Source organism: Suricata suricatta, chromosome 6 (assembly GCF_006229205.1).
Source record: "Suricata suricatta isolate VVHF042 chromosome 6, meerkat_22Aug2017_6uvM2_HiC, whole genome shotgun sequence".
Lineage (NCBI taxonomy): Eukaryota > Metazoa > Chordata > Mammalia > Carnivora > Herpestidae > Suricata > Suricata suricatta.
This window is the reverse complement of record NC_043705.1, coordinates 37297656-37309475: the sequence shown is the minus strand read 5'-3', so window position 1 is coordinate 37309475 and position 11820 is coordinate 37297656. Positions and strand designations below refer to the sequence as shown.

General features: G+C 38.1%; 1 protein-coding gene across 1 annotated transcript; it reads right to left on the bottom strand.

Annotated features, from left to right (window-relative positions):
* Nucleotides 1–5481: 5481 nt before the first annotated feature.
* LOC115294863 (double-headed protease inhibitor, submandibular gland-like) lies at nucleotides 5482–11076 on the bottom strand. Its single transcript, XM_029942896.1, has 6 exons — nucleotides 10959–11076; nucleotides 10154–10164; nucleotides 9040–9158; nucleotides 7299–7341; nucleotides 6174–6283; nucleotides 5482–5655 (listed from the first exon to the last, which is right to left on the bottom strand). Exons 1-6 carry the CDS (start codon nucleotides 11023–11025, stop codon nucleotides 5601–5603), a joined length of 405 nt encoding a protein of 134 aa, XP_029798756.1. The 5' UTR covers nucleotides 11026–11076; the 3' UTR covers nucleotides 5482–5600.
* Between the last annotated feature and the right edge of the window lie 744 nt (nucleotides 11077–11820).

Sequence of the window (11820 nt, the reverse complement as noted above, 5' to 3'; positions counted from 1 at the left end):
AAAAAAAATAAAATTAAATTAAAAAAATTTTTTAATGTTTCATTATTTATTTTTGAAAGGGTGAGAGAGAGAGAGAAGAGAGAAAGTAGGAGTGGGGGAGGGGCAGAGAGAGAGAGAGAGAGACTGAATCTGAAGCCGGCTCTGAGCTGTCAGCACAGAGCCCAAAGCGGGGCTCGAACCCACAAACCATGGTCTCGTGACCTGAGCTGAAGTCGGAAGCTTAACTGACCGAAACATTCAGGTGCTCCAGAACAATTGTGCTTATAACAAGGAAAGATATATCAACTTTAGAAAACTGGAAAAATAGAAGTTAAAAAAAAGAAAGAACAAGACATGAAATCTCAACACCCAGACATACCTGTTAAACATATATTGAATTATATTACTCTACTTTTTATAAATCAAATTTTTGTAGGACTGTATATTGTTTTCTGCCTTTTTCACTTAGACATGTACTGTGACATTATCTTGCTCTTTAAATATAATCATATAGAACATGAATTTAGATGCCTCGTGCCATATTTTGTCACATATAAGGATTTTTATTATATTAATATCCTTCTGGGCACCTGAGTGGCTCAGGCGGTTAAGCATCTGAGTTTGGCTCAGGTCATGATCTCACAGTTTGTGACCTCCAGCCCCAAATTACATGAGCTTGAGCTCTGCTTTGGGTGACTCTGTTTCTCTCTTTATTTCTCCCTCTCTCTGCCCCTCATGGGACTCTCTCTCTCTTTCTCCCCTTCTCTCTCTGTCCCTCACTCACTTGCTCACTCTTTCTCTCAAAAAGAAATTCTTCCCTTGTTGTTCAGTTACATTGATTCCAATTTTCAATATTATTAATAACGCTAGAAATAACAACTTTTCATTTACCTCAGTGTATTTCTCATTAAATAATTTTAATAAGTACCTAAAAACAAACCTACTAGAAACTTTCAGAAAGGACCTGAGTCACCTAGAATATGAAATTGGTGGTTTTCACCCAATTAGTGAGCTCCATGCTTGTAATCTTACAGGAGCATTCTGAAAGTGCAAGGCCACCTTACTAAATGAATCATCTGTCCCCCGGTTCAGAGATAGAGGACTCCATTGCACAGCAAGGATTATAGAGGAAAATGTAAAACATCATAGGAAAGAAGTAAGCCTAAAATAGCTGTAGCTTTTCCAAACTCCCTCAAATTCCAGTTGAACTAATAACACTGGGTGAAGAGAGTAAGTAAAATTAAGGGGTCATATCTCCCTCAGAAAATCCTTAGTCTATGACTTCCTCATCATCTATCATACTCCTGGCTTAATTCTAAAAATTTTTTAATGTTTTAATTTTATTTTTGAGAGAAAGAGAGAGAGAGAGTGGGCAAGCACCAGCAGGGGAGGGGCAGGCACAGAATCCAAAACAGGTTCCAAGTCGTCAGTACAGAGCTTAAGGTGGGGCTCGAATCCACCAACCACGAGATCAGGACCTGATCCTAAGTCAGATGCTTAACCAACTGAGCCACCCAGGCACCCCATCCCCAGCTTAACTCTGAAAGCTATAGCTTGGGGCTTTTCCCTGGATGTCAGGCTCCTGTTCCTACCTTTGTTTCATGCCACTTCAAACCAACATTTTAAAAACCAGTTCATTACACCGTAGTCCAAAGCCAATGCTTATCAACTTTCAGGGATACCAAAAATTTCTATGGGATTTAATTTACAGCTCTACTGTTCTCCTGCAGAAAGGAAAGTTAGCTCCGCAGCCCAAATTACAGAACTTTCATAGTCTAGCCCATTCTGTTACCAGTCATATTCCCACCAGAGCATGGAGCTGCCTGCCTTTAGTCCCCAACATCTGTCCCTCCGTCATAGAACAGCCGCCATACAAATGCCAGTCCAACTCCAGGCTAGAGGACAAAGTCTTTCCCTTCTCAGGCATTTCAAGGAAGCCATAGGGCAGCATTAGCATTTCCCCCCCTGCTGCACTGTGCTTATTATGTGCCCCCAAAACGACACCGCAGCTTACGCCACACATCTGTAGGACAGCGCAGTCTGGTGGCATACACTGCAGTGAAGTAGTGACTTCACCCACAGCTTCACAAAACCCACAGAGTAGCTGGAATATGCAACAGTGCCACATCAGCTCAGAAGGACGAAGTGGGGGATATGACACTGCTTCTTTGGCACCCAGCTTCCCAAAAAGGGACAGTGGGTTTTTTGTTTTTGTTTTTAAAAAAAAAAAGAAAGAAAAAGTCACGTTTTCAACTCCAGCAGCATTTCAGTGATGGCAACTGTTCCTTCATACATTTCTCAACTGAAAGAAAGAAGGAAAGGGTCCTTGTCCCCCCTTGTGGAAGGGCTCCTGGGAGCCTTCATCTGTCCCCCCAAAAAGCAGCCTTTTTTTTTAACCCAGTTAACTGCTGATATTCTACCTACTTATTTTATTAATTTTTGAGGGGTGGATATTGAAATCCCTGATCATAATCATGAATTTGTTTATTTTTCTGTGCACTTATATTCACTTTTGATTTGTAAATCTTGAAGTTCTATTATGAGTTTCATAAACATGTAAGATTTTTAAATCTTAATTAATTAAGAATTTTACCATTATAAAATATACCTCTCATCCTTTGAATAATTCTTCGCTCTAAAATCTATTTTGTTTATATTAATAATGCTACTCCAGCTTTTTTCTGACTAATGTTAACAGGATAAATCTTATTTTATCCTTTTATTTTTCTCCTATTTGTGCTTTTATTTTTAAAGTGTGTTTCTTGTAAACACGCTTACTTTTTAAAAAATCTAGTCTTAATTTTTAAAAAATCCAGTCTGGCAATCTCTTCCCTTAATTGGAGTGTTTAGACCATTCATATTTAATATGATAACTGATATACTTACTGTAATGGTTAATTTTATATGTCAACTTGCATAGGCCACAGTGCCCTGATGTTTGGTCAAACACCAGTTGAGGTATCACTGTGAAGGTATTTTTCTTTTTTCTTAAAAATTTTTTTAACACTTATTTATTGTTGAGAAACAGAGACAGACAGAGCATGAGCAGGGGAGGGTCAGAGAGAAGAGGAAACACAGAATCTGAAGCAGGTTCCAGGCTCTGAGCTGTCAGCACAGAGCCTGATGCAGGGCTTGAACCCACAAACTGTGAGATGATCATGACCTGAGCTGAAGTCGAACACTTAACCAACTGAGCCACCCAAGTGCCCCAGAAGGTATTTTTTTCTGATACAATCAATATTAAAATTAGTAGATCTCATTGTTATTATTGTTGTCTGTCATTAGATTATTATTATAGGGTCAACATCCATGTACCCGCCATTCTAGTGGCAAACTAGAATGGCTGTCATCCTAAAAGCCTCTCACATGTTATTGTCTGCTATACACTGAATATTTGTGTCCCCCTTAAATCTATATGTTGAAGCCTAATCCCCAATGTGGTAGTATTAGGAGGTAGGACTTTGGGGATGTGATTAGGTCATGAAGGCAGAGCTCAGAGAGCTCCCTTGCACCTTGCTCTTGGACTTGCCAGACTCCAGAATTGTGAGAAATCAACATTTGCTGTTTAAGTCTCCCAGTTTATGGTATTTTTGTTATAGGAGCCCAAACAGACTAAGGCACTGCCTAACTACAACCCCCTCTCACAGACTTCATTCTGACTTCTGTGTTAATCACTCGCATTTTTTATAGTTTTACTATCTATATATGGCTCCCTACAGAAAGATATTTTAACGTTTGGGATTTTCTCCTTGGTGAGGCGTCTAAACATGTAGACTCTGAGTGGAGCATATTATTTTCTGTAATGTGGGTGGGCCTTCTGTGATCACTTAAAGGCCTTAAGACAAAAAGCCTGAGCTCTTTTGGGGAAGGAGAATTCTGCCTCTAAACTTCCTTTAGAATTGAGCTGCAACATCAATACTTACCCTGGGTCACCAGCCTGTTGACCTACCCTGCAAATTTCACACTTCCCATAATCACATGAACCAAAAACTTAACATAAATCTTTTTCTTCATCTCTTGTCTCTGTCTCTTTCTCTGTCTCCCCATCTGTCTTTTTCTACACACACACACACACACACACACACACACACACACACACACACAGAGTTGGTTTTGTTTTTCTCAAGAACCCTTAATTAACACAATTACCTTGAGTCTACCATCTTCCTACTTGCTTTTTATTAGTTCAATCTGTTTTTCCCCTTTACCTCCTTTCTTTGTCTTCTTTTGCATGAACATAGTATTTTTTTCATTATTCCATTTTATCTCCATTGTTGGCATATTTAGTGCTGATTTAGGATTTACTGTATACATTTTTAACTTTTCACAGTGGACCTTTAAGTGGTATTATATCATTTAACTTAGCACAGAACCTTATAATAGAAGACTCTCATTTCTTCTCTTTGTGTTTATATTGTCATGCATTTTATTTTCACATATGAAAAATGAAAATAAAGCTCTGGCAACCTAGCTGCTGTGAATGAAATTATGTTTCCTCCAAATTCAAATGTGAAAACACTAACTGTTTGTGATTGCATTTGGAGATAGGACTTTAGGAGGTAATTAAGGTTAAATGAGGTCCCAAGGGTCAGGTCTTCCTATCAGGTGTTATTGAACTTTTAATAATTCTTGACTGTAGTCTTTTTTCATTGTACAGTGATAAACTCTTCGAAAGTGTGTCTCTGACTAGTCTCCAAACCCCTTAATGACACGAACTCTGGGCCCGTTTGTATTGCCTCTCCCACACAACACACTGATTGACCCAAAGTGATCGTTCCATGTGTATTGTTATAAAAAACAGACAAATCTTGACAAAATAGCTGGCAAGCATTTAACCAGCCTTTACTACAAAAGTAGTGTGTATTGGACTGATGAACTTATAGTGCATAATTTTGTTCCTATTTGCATATGAACTTTCAGAAAACTCTTCTCTTTATGAAGGCAAAATATCTATCTTTGCATGTTACATTAATAACCCCAGAAATGAGAACGTTCTGATCTCTCTATCTTGTGACAGTCCTGCATATGCTCTCATCCTTCCCAGCTACCTTGAACTTTCTTTGGGCCTTTTAGAGACTTCAACACTTTAATCACATTCTATTGTTTTTAGTCTCTTCCCAGCATGATCAACAAAATGCCTTCCTTTGTGGATTCCTACTTGTGTCTGAGTCCTCTTTAAATAATATCTAATGTCTAATGTTATTTCCAGTCTGATTAGTTGATAGTATTATGGATTCTTACTCAGTTTTTGTCCATGTTTCATTAGTGTAGCTAAAGGTACTAGTGTTAATACTAATGGTCAGATCTGCACCTTGACCCATGTTTACTTAAAAATTGTGAGTTTTTAAAAAATGAGATGCTATGAGCAGATTCCTACCTCATTAGCTTGTATATAGTCTCTCCAGCTCTCAACTTGCGTAGGAACAGAAGGAATCTTTCAATGTCACTTATCGAGAAAAACGACCACAGACATTTTCCTTAAGAGACATCCAGAGACATGCCTGAAACCTTTCTGCAGAGAATCTTTTATTGAAGAATCAAATCCATATATTCACCCCACAGCTGAGAGGGATTGGTTCTCTATGTGGAATCTGCCAAAGGGAACTTGGTGCCCTTGAGCATCAGGGAGACTCGCATTCTCCATGCTTTGCCAAAAAAAGTGTACCACGTCTCTTCCTACAAGAGAAATCATTTTTTTTAAAAAGAAGGTTTTGGAGATTTTAAATTGAACTCTAATATTCTAAGATCAAGTCAACCAAATGAGCACAGAGCATGAAAGATGAGCAATTAGTAACTGAGCTCCAGCATGGTGGAAAAACGAATTAAATGAGCGAGTGAAAGCCAGTGTTAGAAGCCAAAAAAATCTGTAAATATCTCTTAGTATCTGCCCCTCAGTAATATTACGATGTTGATAAAGTCTCCTTTTCCAACTTCATTTTCTTCCTACTATCCGCTTTCTTCTTCCTCTTGCCCTCTTTCTCTTTCTCTCTTTTTGATTTCTTGTAAAATATTATTTTTAAAAAATAGTTTATTGTCAAATTGGTTTCCATACTTTTGTAAAATATTATAATTATCAGCAAGCTATCTTACTCGTACACTTCCCAGGAGCAGCAAGCTTATCAGGTAGCTAAGATGGTTTCAGGCTCTGCAGGAGAGGCCATTTCTGCAAATAATATGTTAAATTCAGCACTTACACAACAGCATTGCAAAATGAGCATTTGTTAGGATACACTTCTCCATCAGATCCGCAGTGAGCTACATATTCCATGGTACAGAACACAGAATAATCGCGGCACTCAATATCCTCCAGTCCAAAAAAAGAAAAAAAAGAAAGAACAATTTCAAATTTTTAAGTCATAGAAAATGAGCTTTTTAAAGGTCTTGAGAGGTCATTTAGTTCCAACTCTCACAGGTAAAAAACAAACCCTCTTCAGTTTACGAAATCTGACCTAAAATGGTGGCACTCTCATTGCAGTTAAGAGATGGCTTAGCCCGGGGCTAGGGCTTCCCTCTTCCTCATTCTCCTCAGGGACTGAGGAATAGAATACATCCTATGGTTTTTCCCTTGTACTTAATCTTTGAAGCAGTCCTCCTTGCCAGGCTGCCATGCTGTCATCCACTTTACCCAGACCGTCACTGTCTTCCCTGGATAGTTGCAGTTATCTGCCAGTTTGCCACCTTAAATCTACATTCATCTGAGATTTCAATCACCCCCATATTGCTGTCAGAGTGATCTTTTAAAAACAAAGTCTGTTCTTGTTTTTTGATTACTTAACTGATTCCGCATCAATAGAAAGTCCCCTCAAGAGCTTTGCTTATCTCTCTCACACCTCGGCCTCTTACTCTAGCCAAATTTAACAATTGAATTCCCAGAGTGTTTCCTGCTTCAATACATCCCAAAGACCTTGCTTAAGGTATTTTTCCTATATTACATCACCTTACCCACTTTCTCCATCAGACTGACTCTTAAGACTCTTAGTCCTCCTTAAAAGTCAGTTTAACTACCTTCATAACAGTTATATGATGACCTTACTCTCCCTCACCCATCAAATTTGGTTAGATGCCCCTCCTTAAAATCTTTTCTACCACAGTCCCATGTGTATAATTCTCTTGTCACATTTCAAACTCTATTAGAATTATTGACACTCATTCACATAGCTCTTTACCCCTGAATTGTTTTTATATTTGTTCTAGAATTTTTTTTTGTTTATACATAGTCATAGATAATTTCTAGAAAATCTATTTTAAAACTTTCATAAAGTGAGGAATTATTGTAACATTTCATATTGAGCATAAATCAAATTTTCATGTATACTTACACATTCACCATCATGAAGTTTTCTGAGTTGAAATCCTTTATTTCTGAAAGAGAAGATTTTATTGAATGGGTAATGTATTACTTGACATTTCACAATCTATAGAGTAAAATACAGTCATATGTTATTTTATTTTGTCTGACTTGTATTGAGAATGAGGAGTTCTGGTTAAATTCTATTCTAGTTGGCTAATATTGACCATTATCATCTTTGATATCATTTTGTAAACAAATAAAAATATAAGAAAATATGATCAGCACTAAAAGGTGATTGGGCATTTAAAAAATAGTCCATGAATATTCACATGAAATCAAAGGTTAATATAGTGTGAAAACATTTTTTGCAGCTCAAAAAAAAGGAAAATATGTTCAAATCCATCTCTGGCACTTACAGTCTGTGTCATTTTGTTATAGTCACTTCCTCTTTCTATTCGATTCTTGTCTCCTAAAAGGAGGCTAGGAGATGCTATAATCAATAAGACCTCATGAGTCTTTAATCTCTTGTGTTTTTTTCAGTACATGAGTTTGCATATCCTGAGAGACTTTATTGTGAATAACACTTGTTATTATGCTTGACTATAAATTTTAAGAAGGGTTAGAAAAGAAGGGGAAAATGATAAGAAGAAAGAAGAGCTCATTTCTGTATTATCTGTATTAGCTAAGGTTTGACATGTTTTATCACAGCGAGCCCTAAACACTATTATAATTTCTTTCTTATAGCGGCACCCAGGTGGCTCAGTTGGGTAAGCGTCTGACCCTTGATTTTGGCTCAGGTCATGATCTCATAGTTGGTGGGATGGAGCCCTGGGTCGGACTCTGCTCTCTGACAGGGCAAAGCCATCTCGGGATTCTCTCTCTCCCTCTCCTGCTGCCCCTCCACCTGCTGCTTTAAATTAATTAATTAATTAATTAATTAATTAGCTTTAAAAATAATTTGTATCTTACAAATGAGAATAGTGAAGTGTGTAGTGGATTGGGTATTTGTCTAATGTCACATATTTACTAAGTGCAGTCTGGATTCTAATCCAGATGTGTGACACCAAACATTATGTTTCGTTATGTATGACTATAACCACTAGTCACAAAGCAGTGAATTCAAATTCATGGAATGGCTGGTAATAACCATTCTTTCATTTGCCTAGAGGCTGGGATGTTGTTTATAGTGAAGACTTCATATGTAATTTGTGTGTCTGCTGGTGGTGGGGATTCCAACTCTCCATTTGTATTTTCAATCTCTTCCTTAGACTTTTCCAGACAATCCTAAGAAGCAACATGGATTTTCTCTGGGTTATAAAAGACAGATCAAATTCTTATAATAGTACCCATGGCAAACAGCCTAAACAGAGAGAGCTGTCTTCTGTGCTCTCATTATGCAATAAGCAAGATATAAACAGAAGATTATGGAACTTTAACCAAGATATATTTTCTGCTTGAGACTCAGTTTCCTCAAATTTAATGTGAAAATAAAAATGTCTCTATGTAACAGCTAATGCCTGAAGGACAGTGTATAATGTGAATGAGAATTTGTCTGGATAACAAAGAAATATATATACCCTTAGAGATACAGCTAAACTTATATACTTATTTATTTTTATTTTGACAAAGCAATGTCCAAAGGGTATTGAAGGAGTATGACAAAAGGTAGGATTTATCAAACCATGTTATTAGAAACCAAGGAGATTTTAGCCAATGTGGACTTTGTCATCTTTAAAAAGGAGGGTCTCCAAATTGAGTATTATACTTACTGGTTCAGCTGGCAAAACATGCATTCATTACTGTAAGTTTGATGATCTATGCCACACATTGGGTTCCGCTCCCTTGAGCATACAATCATTCCATTTCTGTTGTATTTGGAGCAGTCCACCTATAAATGGAATAAAAAATAATGGTCTACATTGTTTTTCCTTCAATTTTGCAGCCATTCTTCTATCAAGGTAGGAAGAGAGAGAAGAGAGTGAAAAGAGTACTATAGCCTCTTCAAATTTTCAGCAAATATTTATAGAAGACCTTGTATGGTCCAGGTGCTGTGCTACACACCTAGGTCAGACCTGAAATATTCTGTAAATAAAATGATAATTAGCAGGTTAAAAAGGAAATGTTAATCTCTCCTTTTAGAGTTACGATGAGAGTGCAATGGAATAATGAAGGTGAAAAATTTTTAAATCTGCCTAAGGGGGCACCTGGCTGGCTCAGTCAGGTAGGTGTGAGACTTCAGCTCAGGTCATGATCTCACAGTTCATGGGTTTGAGCCCCACATCAGGCTCTGTGCTGACAGCTCAGAGCCTGAAGCCTGCTTCAGATGCTGTGTCTCCTGCTCTCTGCCCCTTCTGTGCTCTCACACTCTGTCTGTCTCTCTCTCTCAAAAAATATAAACATTAAAAAAAATTTTTTTTTTAAAAAGCTACCTAAGGTACAGGTTTCCTTATTTTGCTGTTCACCTTTTGCAGAGATTCCTTTTGGAGCCTTTAAAGAAAAAAATGCCACCAGGAGAAGTGGAATTAGGGCAGGTTTTACCTCCCTAGGAATTCTTTCCATCCACAGTGAGCCAGATTAGCTACTTTCACAGTCCCATTTAAGAATTAGCTCTGGCGGCACCTGGGTGGCTCAGTCAGTTCAGTGTCTGACTTTGGCTTAGGTCATGATCTCATGTTCATGGGTTCAAGCCCTGTGTCGGGCTCTGTGCTGACCCCTAGCTCAGAGCCTAGAGCCTGCTTTGGATTCTGTGTCTTTCTCTCTCTGCCCCTCCTCTGTTCATGCTCTGTCTCTCAAAAACAAATAAAATGTAAAAAAAAATTTTTTTTAAAGGAATCAACTCTGATTTTCTTTTTACAAAAACCCCATAGAAAGGGCTATACTCACCTCTTTGATCCCTGGTGGAGTGTGGCACGAGACACATTTGAATAGAAGGAAGTGGAGAAAGAGCAAATGCCACAGTTAGAAATGCAAGGTTGAATTCACTGGTCACAGTAACTAAATCCCATTTCTAACATCCCTTGCCCATGTCAGACCTAAGAGGTCAGTTCTTTACTCAGGACCAGTTCAGGACGAAGGCAGAAATGTAGGCGATTCTGATTTAAAAACAAACACACAAACAAATAAACATGGGGGAATTTCTGGTCATTGGAGAAAGGGCTGTCAGAGGTATCCCAGAATTCCTGTGAGCATGCCCAAGGTAGGGTTCAGTTACGGTCTCAAAGTTGCATAAGTTCTTTCTGAAAGAGCAATTCAGAAGCCTGAAATCTTGACCAGCAACTGAGCAGGTTGCCCATAGTCCTTTTATTCTTTTTTTTTTAAATTGACATATGTTTGACACACAATGTTACATTACTTTCAGGTGTACAACACAGTGATTTGACAAGCCTATACACTATGGTGTGCTCACCACAAGTGTAGCTACCATCTGTCACCTTACAACCCTATCACAGTACCATTGACTATATTCCCTCTGCTGCACCTTTTATTCCTATGGCAATCTTTTTATTCTTCTTCTCAGTCTCTTTTCCTCTTCTGGAAGGTCTGACCCTCATGCCCTCTTTGTTAATCAGACCAATCTAGAGAGTTAACTTCTAAATTTTCTTCTGACTTTAACATTCCATAATTACTGAAAGTTGAACAAATTGCAGTTAACACATAGGCATGGGTATTAAAAGGAATCCTAACTCACCAGGAGGAGAGGCAGCCCATGTGGTGGCTGCCAGAGCGATGATGGCAAAAACAGTGATGTTCTTCATCGTGATGAGTGAGGGTGGCAGAGATATGCTGCCCTGAGGCAGGAAGTCCAGAGAAAGAGAGAGAAAGCGGTCTTCCAGGTGCATAGGTACATGTATATATACACACATGCACAAGGCAGGGTCGCACCTTCGTTAAAAATTGACCTTTTCAGAGATGATTGGTTGCTAACCTGAGCAAGGGTATTAACTTCACCTGTCAAGGAAAGCTTCCTTATTATTTTGAATTATAGCCAGTTGAAATAGTTATACCCTGAGACTCACCTACCAGAAGCTCTCTTGCATAATAATCCTCTGGTCTCTTAGCAAATACAACAGCATGGCTATATTTGAGAACAAACAAAATCATAGATGTAGTGAAATAAACATTAAAATGATATGTGTAAAGGGTTTTAAGATGATATGAAACATAGGAAAGTTGAAACAAAATGGAAGCAATAAATGATGTGGGTAAAGGGTTTTAAGGAGATGTGAAATGTAGGAAAGTTGAAACTTTTCAAAACAGAAGCAATGAGGACATTTCTTGAAAATGTACACATAGGGGCACATGTACCCCAGCGTTCATAGCACCACTGTCAACAATAGCAAAATCATGGAAAGAGCCTAAATGTCCAACACCTGATGAATGGATCAAGAAGATGTGGTATATATATACAATGGAGTATTACATGGCAATGAGAAAAAATGAAATATGGCCATTTGTAGGAGAGTGGATGGACCTCGAGGGTGTCATGCTAAGCAAAATAAGTCAGACAGAAAAGGAGAGACACCATATGTTTGCACTCATAGGTCTAACAG

Excerpts from the sequence above, each read along its gene's own strand:
- LOC115294863 (XM_029942896.1), bottom strand. The coding sequence starts at position 11,025 with ATGAAGAACATCACTGTTTTTGCCATCATCGCTCTGGCAGCCACCACA. Across the intron at positions 6,284-7,298 it reads AACTTCATGATGGTGAATGT|GATATTGAGTGCCGCGATTA; the intron begins GTAAGTATACAT and ends TTTGGACTGGAG. Across the intron at positions 5,656-6,173 it reads TCATTTTGCAATGCTGTTGT|GAAGAGACGTGGTACACTTT; the intron begins GTAAGTGCTGAA and ends TTTCTCTTGTAG.